General features: G+C 42.7%; 1 protein-coding gene across 1 annotated transcript in view; it reads left to right on the top strand.

The window, feature by feature from the left end:
• Positions 1 to 3,193: 3,193 nt before the first annotated feature.
• Positions 3,194 to 21,147, top strand: part of LOC109465345 (probable G-protein coupled receptor 158) — a 21,456-nt gene continuing 3,502 nt past the window's right edge. Inside the window, exons 1-9 of the mRNA XM_019762559.1 lie at positions 3,194 to 4,113; positions 15,787 to 15,895; positions 17,606 to 17,944; positions 18,161 to 18,229; positions 18,547 to 18,656; positions 19,298 to 19,536; positions 19,767 to 19,905; positions 20,386 to 20,491; positions 20,886 to 21,047. Of these exons, the coding sequence (XP_019618118.1) occupies positions 3,296 to 4,113; positions 15,787 to 15,895; positions 17,606 to 17,944; positions 18,161 to 18,229; positions 18,547 to 18,656; positions 19,298 to 19,536; positions 19,767 to 19,905; positions 20,386 to 20,491; positions 20,886 to 21,047 (2,091 nt within the window). The 5' untranslated portion in view covers positions 3,194 to 3,295. The remainder of the gene's footprint in view (positions 4,114 to 15,786; positions 15,896 to 17,605; positions 17,945 to 18,160; positions 18,230 to 18,546; positions 18,657 to 19,297; positions 19,537 to 19,766; positions 19,906 to 20,385; positions 20,492 to 20,885; positions 21,048 to 21,147) is intronic.

Genomic DNA, 21,147 nt, shown 5'->3' on the forward strand with positions numbered 1-21,147 from the left:
TCAAGTAAAAAGTGCGACTCGTTTTCTACATATAGATGATCACAGAATTCGCACGTCCTATCGTTCAGAGGGGTACGGTTGTGCCTACCGGATTCTATATGTAAGGGATGGTCACTTATACGAAGTTTGCACATGGTTTTTCGATGTTCGAAGTTTGTAATGTTTAAATATGTTTCTCTTTCATAGTTCAGTTTAAATGTTTTATATGTTCTTAATTTGTTGCCTTGGTTTTCTCTTCGTCCTTCTGCTTGTAGTTCTGAGTAGAACTTTTGGATGTGGATATCTTTCAATCTCTGTTTTAGTTCTTTTAGATGGGAGGGTGTGTTTAAGTGACCGTTTAAATACAGGTAGGCAAAACCGGACTCCTCTAACAGTTTCTTTACATCAGATAACCAGCAGGGTATATTTCGGCGAACTAGCTCTTGTTGTATTATAGATGCGCTATTCGGCGATTCTGTAGTGTGTCTACTTTCGTTATTTTGTGTAGGCACGTAATGTTTTTCATAGCGCAGAGCCTTTATTCCCCTTGTGTGTTTAGTGGTATCTTCTAATCGTTCTGTGGAAGCTCCCAGCCATGCTTGCCGTCCTTTCCAATCTCGGGTAAAAAGCGGTTTACCATAGCCGAAAATTGGCTGAGATTTCCTGGGGAGATTACAGAGGTACCCCGCGCCGTCAGACGTGGGCGGAAGATTCATCGCCGCAATCAGCGCCATCTACAGACGAGAGTTCACCCGGAGCCGATCCTACCACTTCCCGGGGCAGCAGAAAGATGTGACACGTCTTCTCATAGATGTAATCAGCCACCGACGACACACTATCAACAACTTATTAAGGGAGATAGATCCGAGCGCGTCGGGAGGCAACTCAGGCGGTTTTGTACGGTACACGGCCCAGCCGAGGGAGAGATGTCCAATCCGTCAAGGAGCTTAACACTTGACAGCGATCTCGTCTACGTCCAACCGTTGCCGTGTGCATGTATCTGATGTAGCTAACAGGCTGGATGTACGCGTATTCTGTACGGCGTTAACACATTATTCCAGTCATGTAACCCGAGTGGTTATGTAAAATATACCCCGCTGAAGACTGTGGTGTCAGTCACTGGTCCTTCTGGACTTCAGTCAGGGATTCGGGGGCCGCAGAATTTCATCTGACGTGTAATTGTGGAGTTGATTGTGTTCGTGATAGAAGTAGAAATTGATGCAGAGGCGTGATGAATTGTCACGTGGAGATCGAGGCAGGGCCACCACTCCGTGAGCGGCGATCGTTAATTACCAGTCGCGCGACGTTTTAGTGCCTCCCCGGAAGGGCTCCAAACGGCGGCCAACCCAGAGAATAAGAGGATGGAAGAGGGCAGGCGGCAATTGTCAGCTAGAGCCTCGGGCATCTCGTAAAGAGATCATAAGGAGGATCGTAGGGCGCGGCTTGTATAAGAATGGAAAACGATTTTGGAGCTGGCCTAGCGCTAGATGTTTACTGTGGCGGAGGATGCTACGCCGCGCATCCCTGATAATTACTGTGTCCAACAGCTACAGAGATGCTGCCTTGCGTGGCCTTACCAGTGGACCCAAACAACGCTTGACGGTCAATATGCGATTGCCCTTCCATCTACGTCCTCTGTCGCCTGATCGTTAGTAGGATTTTATACCCGCTGTGTATGCATGGATGGATGGGATGAGTCGAGCATGTGACAAACGATTCTACTGAAGGCGGTTCAGCACTCAAAAGGTAAGAGCCAATTGTCTTTGACCATAGCCATTAGAGGATTCTTTGCCACCGCAAGAAAGTCAGTCGTTCGCATTTTTTCGTCGATAGGTTTTGGTCTATTGGCAACGAACCTCTGGCATATTTGTAAAGCATTAGGTACAGCATTAGTTCCAGTGCTAGTATCTTAAGTCCGTGGCAACCGTGAGCATTTGGTGATGTTGTTGCAAAGCCCCGTTACGGTGCGCGTTAACAGGATTTAAAAGCTCTAGCCACCTGTAAATGTCATACGTGCCTCTAGAAACAACGCTTCCTTTCGGTCTAATCTCAGCCGCGTATATTTATCATTAACGCCAAAGGCCAGGAATCACGAAAAGCCAGACCATGTCTGTGCAATTAGGTGTGACGGTAACGGAAAAGAAAGCTTCGTAAATACTGGAAAAAATCTTGAGATCAACACAGTATCCCCGACTGGATTAATCAAAAGGTCCCATAGCCTTGTGAAAAATCACAGTGATCCGCATTCTTACTTATATATACCAACGTGGGAAGTTGCCGTTTTTGGATAAGCATGATACGGAGAAAGGCAAAGGCCGGTTTTAATGTATGAGTGGTGCCGCCTGTTCGGAAGCATTCCTCCCACGTTCTGAAGGAAGTATTTCACGCTTGGTCTGTCTGATGCGATGGCCACACTTCGTCAAGCTGAATCTTCGCGCAGCAGCCTAAGTACACACAACATAAGGTAAACCAGAGGGCGCGTTATATACAACTGCTAAATTCAACGGTTTGCCTGGTGCAAATTGCGTACTGATCTGCGTGTGACCTTCGAAATGCTAGCATATCTTGTAACGGGGTGGTTCTACAGCTTGGCAACAACGTAGGGTTGTCAGTTTCGAACTGTTGGAAATACCAGTTGGGAATGCTTGTCAAAATGCGAGATGTTGGGTATATGATGAGTGCCGCGTCCCTTGGGTGGCCAATCATTGGCAAGAAAGTAAAAATGATTTAAAATCATGATAGTGATCTTTCAAAAATGCTTTACAAAACGTCTCTTGAGTCCACTATATGTCTACTGCGTTTCTTTGGATGATGGATAATTTACTGTTTTTACTGGTGCCTTGGGCTTTTAGCTTTCAGCAGAAGTGAAAGAAAATGGCATTTCCGTGGGTTTGATTGTTACATAAGGTAACGTTTAAGTACCCAGTAAAAAGCGTCGGTCTTTATTGAAGTATTCAGTCGTGAGGAGTAAGTTCAGCAAAGCATGATGACTGACGATGCATACGAAATACTGCTTGGTTCGCACGTCACAGCAAGAGTCGTAAAATCTTCACGTACGCATCCTTCTAATCTGATCGTGTCTCTTCCTTTTCTACAGAGATTATGTCTGCAGCAGACTTGGGCGTAAGATTAGAGAAGAAGAGATCCCTGGGGGACACCTATCCATCTAAACTTCTGCTGAAAAATGTACCTTCTCCCTAACTCTTTCCAAGTCTACGTTTAGATACCAAGCGGATATTGAAGACGTATATCAACTACATGGCGTAATCCTGAACATACGTCTCCGCTCCGCGAATCGAGTATACTGATAGCCACGATGTATCAAGATATGACAAGGATGAGGCTGTGGATGCTTCTGCTGCTCCTGTGTTTGCAGGCGTCTGTAGGCCTGGGCCAAACGGCAGATGGTAAAAGTACGGTACCCGCGCTCAGTACGACTCCATCAGCTACGTTAGCCGCTAGCTCTAAGACCTTTCCTCGCTCTTCAACACCCCCATCCATAACTACTGCCAATACTGCTCACACCAGCGCCGCAGGCGCTTCACCGCATTTTCTAGACCCAAGATCATTAGCACTGGAGGCGGTGGAGTTAGCTAGAACTTCTTCGGCGTGCAAAACGACTGATATGGCGATAAACACCGCCTCTGGTTCGGAGATGAACAAGATGGCGTCCGACCTCGGAACGGAACTGAAATCAATTTACGATGCAGCGGGCGTTATCTCCGCACTGCAAAGGTCTCTGCGAGGTGAGATGAAGGATGAGAGGAACGATGTGTACAACGCTCTGCTGAACACGTTATTACTCCAACATCCCAACATAATGAAGAGTTGTGTGGGGTTAATAAACAGCCAGTTCAATGACACCATATCCACATACACTTGCGTGTACAGAAAGTCCCAGTTTGACAACAGTACAGACAATAGAGGTGACACAGACGTGAATTCTTCATCAGAACTGAATGAATGGTTCTGGTCTGTGATGGAAACAAACGACAGCAGTGCAGGCGACCGGGAAAGGTTGGGAGTTGGACGTGACTATTGGTCCAACATCACCCTGATCTGTGGCCAACAACGGAAATGGAAAGTCACCTTTTCTACCCCCGTCTACGTCGAGGGTGAAGGCAGACTGAAAAGGTAAATCGGTCCTTTTCTGGTTTGCTTTGCTTTGCTGTTTTATTTTCTCCGCGAATGAGGTCAGTGACCTCTGACGGAGTATTGTGGTCAGTTATTTCCGTATGTTCGCAGCTGTAACTCATGATCCCTTTGCTGTATTGGTATGTAGTTTTCATGTCATCTGATAGTTTATTGTTTATGTTTGTTGTTTGTTTGTTTGTTTGTTTGTTCTTCGGAGGGGGAGAAATACGTTAGGGAGCCAGAAAATACGCCATGCCATCAACAGTCACACAAACTTGCCCTTATAAGGCGTGTATTGGTTAATGTGTTTTCTTGAGCCATGCCATGATGCTTCCCAACCATTCATATGACGAACGGTCCAGTAGTTATTAGAAACGTCTTTTCCATGCGGAGAGAAAAATGCACTTAAGTGGAAATCTGAAGTCACCGTCGTAACGTCGCCGAAATGTGGCATTTCAAAGGCGATCCAAATGTCACGAGACCGGCGTTAGGTTGTAAGGTCAGTCCCTGAGAGACCGCGAGGTCGGAGAAGGGGGCGACACATCGATTTCTGAGTTGTTGATCACCTCTTTGCTGCGTGCCGACTGGCGCTCGGTCTAATCTGTCATAAACAGTGGGGATTTCTTCCAGCGATCGAACGACATCTTTCATCACTTTGGCGTTCCCAGAAGGGATATTAATGGCAGCATAATCATATCTAGTGTATAGATATGTGCGTACGTAATCTATGCCCCAATTGCTGCAGTCACGTTGTCAATAATATCATTTGCTCCCCATTTACTAGTATTTGAAACCGTCTCCAAACATGGCGCTACGTCAACGTGGCTACGTCTTCAGCGGTAAAATTTCATATATGTCTCAGACATGATTCAAAAGGAGTTACAAGCGGTCTTTGTAGTTTTCCGTTGTTCCACACCATACAAATGTCTATTTGTCAAAGTTAAGGCATAGAGCACGACATTCAGAAGTTCTGTCATGTCAATGCCGTCAGTTAAGCCTAAGTAAGGAACATATGCCCACTAGATTCCAAAGTTTCCCCCCTTCCCTCAGAGTTTCCCTCGGCATATGTTGCGTCCTAAGCCGTAGTGATGGGCATGACCGCGCGCTTGTGAGAGCCACCTGCGTCGCGTTTATACCACAAGCTGGAATGTATATACTAGTACACCAGCCAATGGGATCAGGTATATCAACAATCGTCTTATCCTATCTACCTGACCTCTTCCACCCCTCACAGACTCTATTGCCCGTGCGCGATACACTTTGTATTCAGCCGGCGATGTCATCGCGAAGCCAGACCCATTCAACGGTTGTCATAAAATATCTCCACCCGGCTTTTGCAATAATGCGGACAAAGCATTTCACGCGGTGCCGTATATTATTTCATACATACGACGTATTTCTAAGGGAAACGGGTAACGAGCTGCCCTGGAATCATCTAAAGTTCTTCTATATCTGTTGACTGTTGAGGAAGATAGATAGATACAATGCCGCCCTCCCGACGACACCTCCCGATCTAGGCGTAACGAACGCGCCTGTGTATTTATAGTTAAACGCCGCCTGATGGGAATCTATGCTCAACTAACCTGTTGTTATGGGACGTAAAGTCTAATGGAGGCGCGTGCTGATACCAGGGCGGATCGATGGCGATTCGTGTTCACGGGGCCGACCCGGGGGAATGGAGGGGAAAGTTGGCAGGATTTCTTCACTAACCGTTTGAAACTCAACGGAAATTAAGTCGACCTGTTAGGTCTTCCATCTGGTCAGCAGACAGTTTTGTCAGCCAAGTTTAGTCATCCAAGTTGTTTTTTTTTATTTCCAATATTGTGAATGTTTTTCTTTTATTATGTTTACCGAAGGAAAGCATATTGTTTTTGCTACGTTTCCTCTTCTTCTCCAAACCAGAAAGGTCAATGACCTGAACCAGACTATCTGTAACCATGTTAACTGTTGGGTTACATCATGTTGCAATGTTATAGCAGGAGGGATTTAGAGCAATGAGGCACTGTTGTTGGAAAAAAGGCTTTGGCACTGGTAGTAGGAACAGCATTTGAGGCCTGGCAATGAGAGACAGGGACCTTGGAGCAGAGGTTTGGGACGGCTAGTGGGCACGTAAGCCTCAAAATTGGAGATTTGTTTGAACAAAGGTCTAAACCCAAGACGGTGCATGATGCGTCGGCAACGAATTTACATGTTCCTCAAGCAAACAATGTCTTTGCTTTTGCTGCAATTGCCTCCTTGGATCTAGTCTAGACGCTCAGTTAAGACAACATCGCACGCTACTCGAGCAATTAGCGCACAGAAATCCCAGATGCGACGGAACTACATGAAAGACTTTACTTCATCTGTCTCTGCCCAACGGCAAACGCACCAACGGTTCAGAACCCAAATTAAAACCCATTGAAGTGGGAAATTGCATCTTGCGACGATGGCAATCTCGGCGCGCCAATATTACAAACTTGGCAGCGATGAAGAATCCTTAAGTCGTTATTGCGCAGCTAGGGGGGAATTATGACAGGCAGTCCATTACGCTGGGTGCTGAAGGCAGTCCTAATCGCTGAAGAACAAATCTGATGTACTAGGCGCCATTAAACCCTTCCTGATATATACTCCCTTTGTCCATGTTGCAGATTTACGTACAAGCATTTCCTATTCTTTTTCAACTGAAGAATTCTATTTGGCCAGCTTCCAAGTCTTTTTCCAGTTAGAGTATGATGATAGGAATCATTAATTAGACAGAGTGTTCGCTCATCTACGATAATTGCTCTTCTAAGAGGCCCGTATAGGGAGACTTAGCATAAGCCCTGAGGCGGCAATGCGATGGCGCTAAGCTGCAAGTTGTTGGACATGAGGAAAATCTACAATGAACATGGCACTGCTGATGGATGTGGAACAGTTTTTATATCTGAAAACGGTTGCCTGTGATGAAATGACCTTTCCAGCGGTTGTTGCCTGGGGAAAAGGATACGGATACGTTTCTGCTGTGATTCATATTACCCTTTTACCGTCAAATGGGGTCCATACGTAAAGTTTGGATCTCTTTGTAACTTTGCTCATCAGTTACCAATGGTATATTCATATTGTGTTGCCGAATGCTGTAATTCATACTTGTAGTAACTCAGTGGGATGAGATACGTACATACTCATACACGACAACCCGTACCCATGTCAAACTCCCTGTCTCTTGCTGTACAAAGAAGTGGGTCTGCGCGTTGTATCGCAGTACATTTGCATGGTACCCGTGGGTTTTTCATTACAAGTATTTGATACAATTTGAGCCAACGCGGCGGTGTACAAACTGATTTCACTTCGACCCAAATAACGCATTAGTGTAAATCATATGCAAAATACTTTTTCATTACAACAGCATCACATGCTTTCATTCTCACAGTATCCTAACAGTATTAGTCCAGCATCCACTAGCTACTTTTTGTCAGTGATGACGACGAAATGTATTGGATGCTACTTGAAACGTCTGGCAGTTTTCAAAACCTTTCCAGTTGCTTGAGTCACAATTTCTTACATACATTTGATTTGCTGCTTGGTTGCTCTAATGGCAAGTTGCTTGTTTGGGTTGCCGGTGCGTTTATTGTAGTTAGGTTAGGTATGTCTTGACGTTACTGTTAAAGTAGGTACATTCCATGAAGCCCTGATTAGTACTTTCTACATTCATCATTCTTTCTACATCAGGACTAGAGCTAAATGAGTTATTGTTATAGTTATCTAATGAATGGTATTGTGTGTGAGACGAGCGACTTTCCGTAGCCGGCCTTCCCTTTGGAGGGTCATTTGAAAAATCAATAATAAGCTTAACTACCTTCTGTCGCCGTTAACTCTGACAGTGTGAAGTTTTATATCACGAGCAATGTGTTGAATAGCAAGCCAACAAATGGATAGCTTGATCCTTTAAAGGCACCCAATGCGATTTTAGAATTGCAAAATTGGAAATATTCTGAATACGGCAATGTTTATGATATGGACACATACTGCTTCACATTAGCATATTTCAAACAGTATTTCATACTTTGGGTATTTCAAACTGCAGAAACAAGCGCCAAGATGAGCCCTTCATTTTCTGGGTGGTCCCTAAAAAGTAGCCAAGGGTGCTTAACCATTTTCCGTCATAATTTTAGGTACTTTTGCTGCTTGTGAGTCATCATACATTGGTATCGTTTCACCTCAGTAGATAAGTGACTAGAATATCAACTTTGAAAAATCGGAGTTTCCAAGCCCTAAAAGCTGGAAAACCCCTCTGGTAGCCTCTCTTTAGAATTATGCTTCCTGTGTGTGTGTTGCGATTGTTAATGCAAAGTACAATCAGTATCATTTTCTCCTTGGGGTAATAAATCAGAACAAATATGATTAGATATACTCTTGGACACGGTGAAATATTGTTTCAGGCGGCAGATAAAGGAAGACTAATGAATTACATTGGATCAACAGGCGGCACACGCCGTCCATCGCTCAGGATATTGTAGATATTATTCATTATTTTGTCCTTGAAATTATATATTGGAATAAAGTTCTCCTGGATGTAAAACCAAATAACTGATGCAGTTTTAAGTAGGTTTTCTGTTATTATATTAATATCATGTCGATTAATGATTATGTGTACTGCATTTAAAGACTCACATTGCCGAACTAAACGGTAAAGAGTATTAGGTCAAATGAAGAGAGATAGCAGGTACTATCTAAAACGTCAGGGTAATGTCAATTTTATGTCGCCGTAGTGATTTATTTTTGCCTGATATCGATTCTTAGTGTATGCTATATATCATTGTCAATCTAGTGTTAATCTGCTAAAGGTAAAACTGATAGCGCGCTCAGCAGAATTTGGCAGATTTCTAAAACAACTATTTAAGATACAAAAGTAAAACGCAGAAAAAATTGCATTCAAGCAAGTTTTAATTCTGGTCACATACACATCTAGAAATAAGATTGTAGAGACCGTTTTACATGTTGAGTCGCGTCTCGAAGTCTGCCATAAGGACACGTTCGGCTGACTGCGTTTCCAAAATACGTCTGCTGCAGGTTTGGTCCCGACAATTTGATTGATGATACGTGTACGGTTTCACGACGTGAAGCATTCATATAAAAATATACGTACGTGGGCTCCAAGCATATTGATTTCAACGTGCGAAAATGGCAGTTTTTTTTTATATTCCTAAACATGTAATCACAAGACGTGGTGACGGCACACTCAAGTTTTTTTCAACTTATATTAATGCCGACACCAACACAGGGGACAATACAATACTCATTTACACCTGAGCGAAGTGAGGAAAGTCGTGTAAAATGGCAGTTCTATTGGTACGTGGCGGTCGATAAGTTTCACACTACATACTAATATTGTCTGCTAAAAGGCAATACAAAGAAGGCTCTAATTCTAGGGCAGCAATACAAAAATATTGGTTGAGAAAATCTGATAGCTACGCAAGGAGTCCCATTATTATTGTTGCCACCAAGATATAGCTAGAATCAGCCTATCATACGAAACAAGAAAATTTTACCATCAGCTACATCGCACTTTGCCTCACAGATATCAATACGCAATGGGATAGAGTGGATTCCATCACTACACTAAAATGTCCAGCGAATTGACTTTTGAAAATCCAGCATTACTGCCCTGAAATCGCTTCGAGTGCCTTTAAATTCTTCATCTTGGACGCGTGCGGAGAGGTCTTGATGTTGAGGCATGCTGATCCATTTTGATGACGATAAAACCACTTGCTGTGTGATTTTTATCTTTCCTGTCAAGGTCCTTCAAAGGTTTTCTGCAGCTAAATCACCCGAGAGTGAGTCAGAACACGCCCCGAATCCGCGGGTGCGTTAATGAGCCTACTTCTCATTCAGCCTACGCAGCTGGCTAGTTTGGTAAGGCTGTACGTTGCCACGTCTAAAGTCTGGATCCTTGACCCTACGCAAAGTTACAGTGCGTTTTGGTATCGACACTTTAGTGCATCAGGGTTTGTCTCATCATTACCTGCTTTTGTCCCTGTATGAGGCACTTGCTATCCTGACAGTTCACCTATCACTAGTTTGAATATATCGTCACCATCCATATTCTAAGCCCTTATGATGTTCTTTGCTGTGATGCCCACTCACATACCACATTCGTTCGAACTCATCCATGTTCTTATTCATAATCAACCTCATCCATGTTATTATTCATGATCAACCTCATCCATGTTCCTATTGGTACAAAAAGTGATCAAATTATACCTCCCGAATTTCTGGTGTTTTTATGGAATCCAATGCAGCGTGATGCCGACACTTGCCGATGTTCCTATTGGCACCAGAAGTGACCAAATTTTTCCTCACGGTCCGTCTGATGTGTTTGCTCCAAGCTAACTTTAATGCAGAACACGTCGTGGCTATGGATGTGGGTTTTGTGTGACGGGGTTACTAAACATGACCTTGGTGCCTATAAGAATGCAAACATTGGTCCCATCGTAAGCTCCTAACCATAAAACATTACCACATTAAATGTAAACCACATTTAGAGCACCTGAAACTGTGCGTTTTTGCTCTAGGTAAAAGTAATAGCTTTAATATCATGAGTTTTCAATTGCAAAGAGATGCGTGCCATGCAATTCTGTCACAACCTATGGAATAATGGCGGAATGCATCTCCATTAACCCAGATAGCGACAAGCATCAATCAATCAATCTCAATGTAGTTGCTGCCATATCTAAAAGAACGACCTACTAAAAGTGTTCTATATCTACTACTAAATATTCAGTTGGGCTGTGCTCTGTCCATGGGAATGCTGCGAATGAGTAGGGCCTGAATATGTGACTTGCTTTATTATTATATCCCTAAGTGGGAGACCTCATTAAGGTCCATGATTACTGCAGCCGGCCGTCCCAATGGGCGCCGTTGTAAAACTCTACTGTGGCTAATTTAGTTCTGTGTTGATGATGCGAGGACAAATGTAGACGTTTTGGGGCAGACGATTAAACAAACATTATTCAAAATGTCTCTCCGTAAAGTGTCATTATGTCCTTGTACGCTTGTGTTTGTCTAATGGGGAACATGGTGTGGTGACCAAGAAGATTGTTACATGCACAGTGTTTTGCATGACTGTATTTTCCCAATTGCATGGTACAAAAATAACTCCTAGTATACTATACTATTTCATCCCCATCTCTGATGCAGCGAGATAAGAATGCAAGAATATTCATTTTCAAATGTATCATAAGATAACCCACTTGCTATGTAGAGCATGCAGCGGCGATTGAGTTCCAAATAACAGAAGATTAAATTCTAATTAAGGATTAAGGTGATTAGCAGCTCCGGGGAAAAGGGAGCAAAGTTAATTTGTGTTGCAATTAAATCTTTCTATTGACCTCATCAAAGGTAGATGAAATTTGCTGGGATCAATTGAAGTCGTAACATTTCTGTGGCATAACAAGCCACAAGTGAACTTGATAAAACCTTGCATTATAAAATATTGATTGTATGTATACATTTTGCTGTATTCAGTATTGACTTCACACTAACCCTTGAATACACTTAATTGCGTGTGTGTGTGTGTATCACTAATTTACAATATACTTAAGGATCAGCGAAGTCGTCTCCAATTATAGTTTTTAATACTTGCCTGAGGCATCGACAACTGAGTTGTTTACCAACGAAATTATTGTGCAGATACAAACACAGAGCATGTCTGAAATCTCGATTTTCCTTCATATATCTGAGACCACATGGTCTTTTTATCATTCAGTAAAATAATCCTCCTAAATTTGCGCTAGGGGTGTGATGAAAAAGATTTTATTTCTTGTGGCCCTGTCCAAATAGCTGGGGCACTGGAGGACGAAATTAGCAGCAGATTGTGGCGCTCTAGACAAGACTTCCTGAAGGTACCCAGACAACCACTCAGATATTTCATTTGTTCTGATTTATTCCCTCAAGAAAGCCATTATCTGTTTGTCCCCAAAATGTCTAGACTGATTAATGTAGCATTGCCATTGGTGTCACACTTGCTGACTGAAATAAATAAAGCTATTCAACCATTGGGCATAAAAAAATACGTATCTGGTCAATATGCCTTGGGACCCGTATTTCATACTGACCTATGCCTTCAGGTCGAAAATCTATACTTAAATGTTCACCCAATGTTCAGTCTAATCTTCTACACTTCCCCTTCAGTGACATATATCAAATAAAATTCTATAGCTGTGCTGGCAATATTGGATCAACCAAGCATAGCAGTATGAGCGTGAATGGCCATTTCTGTAGTTGCCTGTGGGCAAGCTACGTTATCATCTATACAGAACTTTAGTCATTTGACCTGGATCCTAGCAAACTTTCAAGGGCGTACGTATCCTTACTTTTTAAAAGACTGCTACTTTGCCTTAGCTACAAAAATAAATGTATCCTCTGTGATTGCGGTTTAAGAGTGTCCATCAGGCATATCAGATGCTCGCGTTGGTGGATCTTGACTGTCGTACATTCAGGGTTTTGCTTGCTTTTGTCTACATCCCACGAGAGATAGACGTCTGCACCAAGACGTCTTGGCATGTCTGAAAAAGTTTCTTGAAGCATTCATCATTCAGCACTACGTCTTTGAGGTAAACCACCTTAACCCCTTTTAATGAACTAAGCTTCCTCTTACCCCGGGCTCTTCCTGCTTTCTTCCAGGCATTTGATAACAACTACAAGAAGTGGCTTTCAATTTTTTACTACACCAGGCGTACTGCAGTAGACGTTTCTTATCGCCTTCTCCAACGGTTCCCTGAGGTGGAACACAGTCCATAACACGTTACACCGCGTTTTAGTCATTGACCGTGGGATCGTTTGGGGAAATGTTTTGCTGCCCCGGCGCCAGTATGTAACAAAACACCTCCGCGGGTCATGATTGCATTAGCTGCGCACTCAGACCGTAGCCATTTTTACGGATGCTTTTTATAGTGTATAGTTTTGAAAAGGTTGGGGCGAAAGGGCTGGGAAATATTTGAGTCCTAAAAAGACACGATGCAATCTCTCAAATCGTCATGAGAAACTTTACAGTCTAAGTGATATTTGATATTCCATTGCACTATTCAAAATCGGACAGAATTATTGCACATCTTCAATACTTGAAGCTTTTATGATCGCCCTGGAGTCATTTGGAGAATATTGACTATATATTTTATTGCATCTTGCAAAGTTGAAGACTACGTTTCAGGCAGTAATATGCATACAAATGAAAACTCGGTAAGAAGAGAGGCGTAGAAAAAAAACATTATTTTAACGCCACCGATTCGTATCACCTGAAACTAACTGCATTTACATTGGCAAAGAACCCGAAAGCATCAAAGGAAACGATAATAGCGTCAATAAAACAGTGGCCCTATTTCGACCTTACTCTGCGTTAACAATACTGACCTAGTCGATTCCATTTTCTTCAGGGCCTATTCCATCACCCAAATGACTACTAAAGAGACTTAAAAGGTTGGCTCAGCTATCAGAGAACGTTATTGGTGCAGACGCTGGTGCTTTTATCAGCTTATCTCTTTGTGTGGTTTGTCAGAACAGTTTGGTTTTGCAGTGTTCCAACCTACGACCTGTGGGCAATGTTCCAATAACATATGTGCTGACTAACGTCCCCTGGGGAGCAAAGGAGTTTCCCCGACCCACTTGTTGTTATTACAGGAAGCTGAAATTTTGCATGCATATTTTATGTAATAATACACACCTCTATAGCTCTTTGCACCATTTGTTTACACGTGTATGGCCTTTTTGCACGTATGCGTGCAAAACATGTCATATGCATCAGTTCGAGTACTTCGTCCCATTGATGTCATACCTGCTTGAAAATGGGAAAACACTTTGGATTTACAATCTGCAGCAAACAGTACAGTCAAATGCACAGTTGCAGAAGGATTGTAAGAAGCAAAATCAAGACAACAAAATGAGGACGAAAGCATGATGTTTCAGGAGACACATGACACTTTGCGGTTCCTTCGGCAGTAAGTTGGAAAGTATGGCTTGGCTTCCAGCATGATAACAACCGATCGAAACAGCATGCTTAAATGATTGTATCTGAACAAGCGCAATTTAACAGCATTTGGCCTCCATCCAGATAGCGTCTCTCTGTTGCTGTTATCACCAAATCAATGTTCATTTATCTGGCTTAAGAGATGCTCGCCAACTACAGCTAACAGTGCTTCATGGTGTGAACCTACATCTTGTAATGCTGTACGTTTGAAGTGCATATACTCACGGGGTCCTTGGTTATTTGGGGCAAAACTCAACAAACGATGCACTGGTCATGTAAGGCGACATTTGGGCTACTTTTACCTTACATAACAACCCAACATGATTGCCTGAAAGAACGAAAATGGCTGGTTCTGGCAGGTATATTAGTTAAGCAACCATAAATGTGGCAACGCTTCATAAATAAATACATGAGCCACCGTTACGGTGTTTGGTGTTATATCTGTGTAACCAATCATTTTCGGCTCTGGATAAGAGTGATAAATCGACCATGTTTTGAGGTTTTTGCTGAATATCTTCATCTAAATCACTATTGCACACATAAATTGCCAAGTTTCAAAGCTCGGTGAAAATTGAAAGAAAACGTGGGTAGAATGCTTGATGGGTTTGGATAGTCAACGGTTGGTCTCTCTGTTCGATTGAATAGACAACCGAAGTATTAAATAGTATAGATGCATTATTATTGCTCACATTTTGGCAGTTTTTTATGTTTCACTGGACCAAAAGGGAAACATATTCTCAGTTTGGACAACTCAAACCAACCACCCACGTCACTTATCACTGCTGCTGATTTCGCTAAACCTTGTTATTACACTTATTTCAAATCCATGTTCTACATTGAAACTTGCTGCTACGCTTCTTGTGACTTTCCTGGTGTTGGCTATGTAACGCACCACATCATTGCATTCGTCAACCTTTGACTGCCTACTTTTAATCCTGAGAAACGGCATAATCCTAATGTAAGTGACACGAGGAGTTGTCTGGAGAATTCCATAATTACTTTTCCGATGCACAAAACACGAGTAGTCCTTGAATCTCAGTCGAAGTGGATCTTTATATGCGTCAGGAGAGGCCCAGAGTATCGACCGGCGGCACAAATCTCCATGAATGGGACCTCCGGAACATATCGGACTGTAATCTTGGCCGTCCAGGGAAGCATTTGGTTATCTTACGAGGGGAAAGGAGCAAGCTGCATCGATGGAAGCCGGGTGGAACTTCGATAACGACATTACAAACGAACATGTCTCTTCATTAATGTCTTACACTATGCACAGGAGGATAACTTATCAGGATTCTCCAGTATCAAATTGATTCTGGTCACCTACAGCTCTTGTGATTACCCATGGTTGCTTGACATGCAAAGAGGTGATTCTCGTGCTTAGGCGGCCATTCTACAAGCATGTACTTTGCCACAGATATTGATGATACAGAATCGTTGAGAGTCAACAGAAATGTTTGAACGTGTCAGAGCAAAATTAGGAAACAACGTACCAGCCAAATAAGAGTTAATCTCGTCTTTCAGTAAAGTCTACCGAAGGGTTTATGGTACCTCTTTTTGTGTGCTTGCTTCCAATGATGCCGCCATTGGTAAATAATCATTCAGTGGTTCACTATGTGAGCTCATTGATACTGAAAGGATTGCAGTATTGGTTTGCTATGTCAGTATTTATAACAGGATATGACGTATTGTTACAGCGGCGCCGTTCAAGCTGACTTTGACCTCTCCTCGGTTGACATCAACCAGTGCCCCGGAAGCACAACCATCTTTGCTGACACCCACAAATGTAGGAACCGTTCTACCGAGGTATGTTTTACCGCATTCGTTCAGGGTGATGTTTGGTGGTCCACCTTTTGTGAAAATATATTTTTATCGGAATGCTTGTGAGCTTAGACACTATATGATGTACATATTCATAGCAATGATCTATCAAATGAGAACTTTCATCATATCTGTTCCCCAGGGAAAATCCAGCACTACTCCATGGATTTTCATACATTTCAAAATATGTTCCGTATACGTAGCTCGTAAGATACACTATTCCTCTTGCAATCATGAACCATTTATTTCCCGTCAAGTAGTGGTCTTTCAATCAATTAAATTAAAATTTAATTGATTGAAAGACCACTACTACACGTCTATGCTCTTATATGCAAAGTACCCGTCATGGACCCAGATAAATCAGAAGTTTCTACAAGTATACAGACTATTGTAAACTACTATAATGAACTACTATACTTGTTCCTACACTATCGTTACTGTATGTAGTGGGTGTGGCACCCATTGTTATTCCTACCACGATCAGATCACGGCGAAGAGCCGGCGGTTCAGTCATCATTTTTTACCCTTCAGTAACTCGGATCGCTTCTGGCGGGTAGACGAATAATCCCATTTTACCGGACTGGATGGAATAAGCTGTTGTAAGCCAGACTTGTCAGCATGAGTTATTTCAAGGATTAAGAGCGCTGGCCGCTACCAATGTCCTTGAAACTACATTTTACACTAGAAACGGGATGTCAGAAACAATATAAATATAGTATTATTTCAGTCATATATGCGTCCATATGAAATATATCATATTTTGGAGTTTTGATTTAGAACAAAGCAGAAAAACGTCAGTAAAGGACTTGGGAAAACACAATAAGACAAAAAGTGTAAGATTCCAAACTTAAAAACCATTAACCCGAGCCCACACGACGTAACTCCTGAGCTAGAATATATTGACAACATTTGTTGGTAGACGATACCACGAAAAGGTACAGAATTATTTTATTTCAATACACAAAAGTACAGATACAAAGAAAAAAATTACATCATCTCTACCCCAATATCTAATCAAATGCGTAACCTAAAAAATCCGTATTACCCACCTTGAGTTAAAGCTGGGAACACACAAACATGACCTTCAAAAATACATTGACCTACCAACAAACGTAAAATCAATCAAAGAAGAGATCATACCTCTACCTTTAGGGACAGAGGTTGTCAGGGGTTGATAAAACTATCTAGCTTGAAGTCAGATAGATAAAGATAGTGGTATTAAGCGTTTCCTGTGAGAAACCACCCACGGATCAGTGCCTTAGCAAGGAAGACCCTACAGCGTCGTCATAAAGCCTTAGATGAATAAGCTGACTTTGTGAAGATTCGACGTCCTTCTAAAACTGATGCCACTACGATCCATCTTACTTTATGAAGCGCCAAACTGCTGGGGGAAAATGTGAAAATACATCTGATTCTGATTAATTAGGCAGAAATATACGAACAGCAAATATCTGTATCCTCAGTCATGCCTAGAGACAGAATGAGTAAAATGCCAAATAAAGAGAGTACCAAATAGTACGTTTTATCAATTAGTAATTATTTCACCTAGACAAAATGAGGAGAGTAGTTGATAGGCCTAGGACATCCTTTTCTTGAACTTTTAAGATGTTGACACGGTATGAGGTACACATTCTTGAAGGAAATCAGCTGCTAGCCTCCAGACATTGTTTCAGTTTTCCTTCTATTCCTCCCCAGTGTGTCCCGATTCCCGGCCAAGGCTTCCGTCGAGGTTCGTACTACTGCCAGTGTCGGAAGGGCTACTACTTCCCAGACCCGAACGTGAACCAGACGTTCTTCGACGGCACTGTCGTTGAAGAAGAGTACCTAAGATGGCGACGAGGCAAGCGCACGGCGTACCCCAACAGTTTCGAGTGCCTGCCGTGCGCAGAAGGGTGCGAGTCTTGTCTTGACGAGTCGCCATGTCTGGTGCAGGAGGACCAGGTCTTGAAAACCATCGTCGCCGGAATCCAGTGCTTGAGCGTTGTCGTCTGTATGGTGCTTGGGGTTGTCGCGTTCAAGCACCGGAAAACAAAAGTAAACCGTTCATGCATTCTTCGGTGTATCATCATGATCAGTTTGCTATTGCTTTCTCTCATTGTTTCAAAAACTTGAGGTCACATGATATGGCCGTATGGCGAATCCGTACGCAAATCGACTTGTTACTTTTCAATGTATCAGTTATTGCACTGAACAGCTACACTGTTCTTCCAAGAAATAACTCACACAGTTTATCTGATGTGTCCCTTCTAGTCTGTTGAAGCCTTTGGCCCGTGGTTGCTGCTGCTTCTGCTTTTCGGGACAGTATTGTTGTATAGCCCGGTAGGTCTTATCTTTCATCCTTAGCATTTCTGGCAATTTGCATATTTGGGTCATTTTCTGGTCTAATTTGCATATTCGATGTGTAATTTAAATATTCGATATGCAAATGTTAGATGCAAATTACAACCATGGATTTGGTTTCCTAACTTTTTACACCATTTACAATAGCCATTGTTTTTCCCAAATTTCTGATTCCATTAATGATCGTCATCGCCAAGTAAGGAAAGGTCTAATTATGTACCATAGAAAGTTTCTTTGCATATGAAGTATCTGAAATACTTTACGCATTGAGTTCACATATCTTGTAACCTTTACAGGTCATAGTGCTCTACTTCCGACCTATCGCCGCTACATGTCTCCTGTTGTTCTGGTTCAGAGAGCTCGGCTTCGCTTTGGCCTATGGAGTACTTGTTCTGAGGGCAAGGAGGTAATTCCTAAGAATAGCACAATTTTACTGTGATGGGAGATTGCAATAGTTTATTCTTGCTGCTCATTTACTTTTGTGTTCCTAGTGAGTAAAATGTACAACGGGATATCTCTGGTATCTATTTATAAAGTAGAAATGTTGTCACCGCGTGTGTTGAGACAAACAAGAAGCCCCGCGGTGTCTGATCCGTAGACATTCAACGTGATTTATTCTCCATACAATGAAAGAAGATACGATGCCAACGTAATGCCCATAAACAGAGACGTTTCCGGGCCTTTGCCGTCGTCTGTCTACCCTTCCAGCCCGCAAATGAACTTATAGAATGCCGTTTGGGCCAAATTTAGAAACTGTATTGTTACATCATCTAACGTAGATTGGATTGTCAGATATATTTGTCAGATATATTTCAGATTTATCTGACCATTGGCGCTTGCTTGTAATGCAGAATGTATATATTCGTCACAAATATCGACTTTCATTAAAGGTATTGGCAGGCTTTCAACGCTAAGTCATGGCTGCTATGTATTCATTTACTGACTACAGACAGGTTCGATAGTTGGTCTCAACCGTTCTACTACATGAAATTGAATTTATTTAGGAACTGAAGTCTCTTCCATCTCTTCCATCTCTCTTCAAAATAGATATTTGGAAGTGTTCCAAACAAGATCGGCTACTCAACTGGAGCTGTCTGATAAAGGTCTGCTGAAGTTGCTGGCTGCCATCGTGCTGGTGGCCCTGGGTCTGCTGTTCGCTGGTACGGCGTGTACCGTGCAGGAGGCCCGAGCAGGAATCAGCATCGTCTCGGTGGATGGGAGAACGGGCTCGGGACTCAAGTTCCCCTACTGCTCGCTGAGTCTGTGGAGCTACTGTTTAGATATAGGTATACAATTACAGTATATATGGTGTGTTACATACGATATCTTACTTACATCAAGTATCATTGAAAACATTCATATCTAGGAACTGTCAACATGCGAAACGAAGTAGAAGTTGACATTCAATACTTGTATGTCTGTCTGTCTGTCTGTCTGTCTGTACCATGTCTCTATATAAATGTTTGACTTGCTGTAGTGTCTGTAAATAACCGGTTTCTAACCCGTACTTCCTCAGGAGAACTGCTGTTCCTGGTGTGGGGTCTGTACCAGTGTTATCGCATCCGCTCAGCGCCCTCTGAGTTTAACGAACCGCTGTTCATGACCATCGCCATCGGCAATGAAGCTCTGCTTACATTGATCTTCAACGTCGCGAGGTAACTGTTGTGTCCAGAACCGTACTTTATCCAGAACCATGCTCAGGAACGGTCCGGCCACATTTGTCGCACGATCGAAAACTGGAGGCATTCTAGGTCGTTGATCTGTACATGTATGTAAGCCACGATAGAGTCGGGACAAAAGCGCCGACTATCAGCTTTTTTTGCCAATGCATCTGCATTCAGACGCTTCATTTGGTCCGCTGACCATGCTGAGAGTTCAGCATCAATGGCGCGGCTGAAGTACTCCCACTTGACTTAATCCCTGGCGCCGCTGCCGGCTGTAATGTTATGGTTGGTGTTTGACGAGTGTTGAAAGGGTGGACTCTAGCCCCATAGGGGGTTGGTGTTACGGTGTTTTCTGTATCTTTTGCAATGTGAAGTCCATGCACTGCAGCAGCATGTATCTGTTCCTCTTTCTCTCTCCCCCCCCCCTTCTCTCTCTTGAATCCTTCCTCAGAATCTTTTCAAACTTTACAGACATGCGGTCCTGCCAATCATCCACCCGGATGTGACATACTTAGCTCACTTCCTGCACAGCCAGCTGACTGTCACGGTCATGGTCGGGATCATCTTCATTCCAAAGGTCACTACAATATTTTTATGTTTACCGAAGGAAAACATATTGTTTTTGCTATGCTACGTTTCTTCTTCTACTTCTCCAAACAGTGACCTCTGACCTGACCGAACCAGACTGTCTCTCACCATGGTAACTGGTGTTGGGTTACATAATGTTGCAATTTTATAGTAGGAGGGATTTAGACTCCTATCACTATATATGTGTTTGAGTAAGAATTGACAGAGCAGACCATACGCGAAGGTAAACATTATACATTTGCTTTACAAATGTTACTTTTCTATTTTTTTTCTATTTACCATTTTATAGATAGTATCGATGTTATAACAGCCTGTGTAACATACTTAGTAACTTGTCCTTGTTCTCACTTGTGGCCTTTCCTGCTGTTTTGTGTTCCTCAAAGCTGCGCCATATTGGCCAGGTGGAGAGGCAAAGACGTGACTTCCGGTCTCGGAAGTTCCGGGCCAGAAGCTACGCCCCTGGACTGGAGCTGGACAATGCCATACCCCGGACCCAGACTAACGGCTCCATCTGCGAGCAGGCTGCAGACCCATCGGAGCTCAGGGTAATTAACATTCTGATAGGCTGTTTAGAGTCACGTGAGCATGACATTGTTTTCCATCGTCCAGCATCTTGGTACAATGGTCCTTATACTCGTTAGTAAT

This window comes from Branchiostoma belcheri, unplaced genomic scaffold, assembly GCF_001625305.1.
Source record: "Branchiostoma belcheri isolate BF01 breed outbred unplaced genomic scaffold, Haploidv18h27 scaffold15, whole genome shotgun sequence".
NCBI classification, from domain to species: Eukaryota; Metazoa; Chordata; class Leptocardii; order Amphioxiformes; family Branchiostomatidae; genus Branchiostoma; species Branchiostoma belcheri.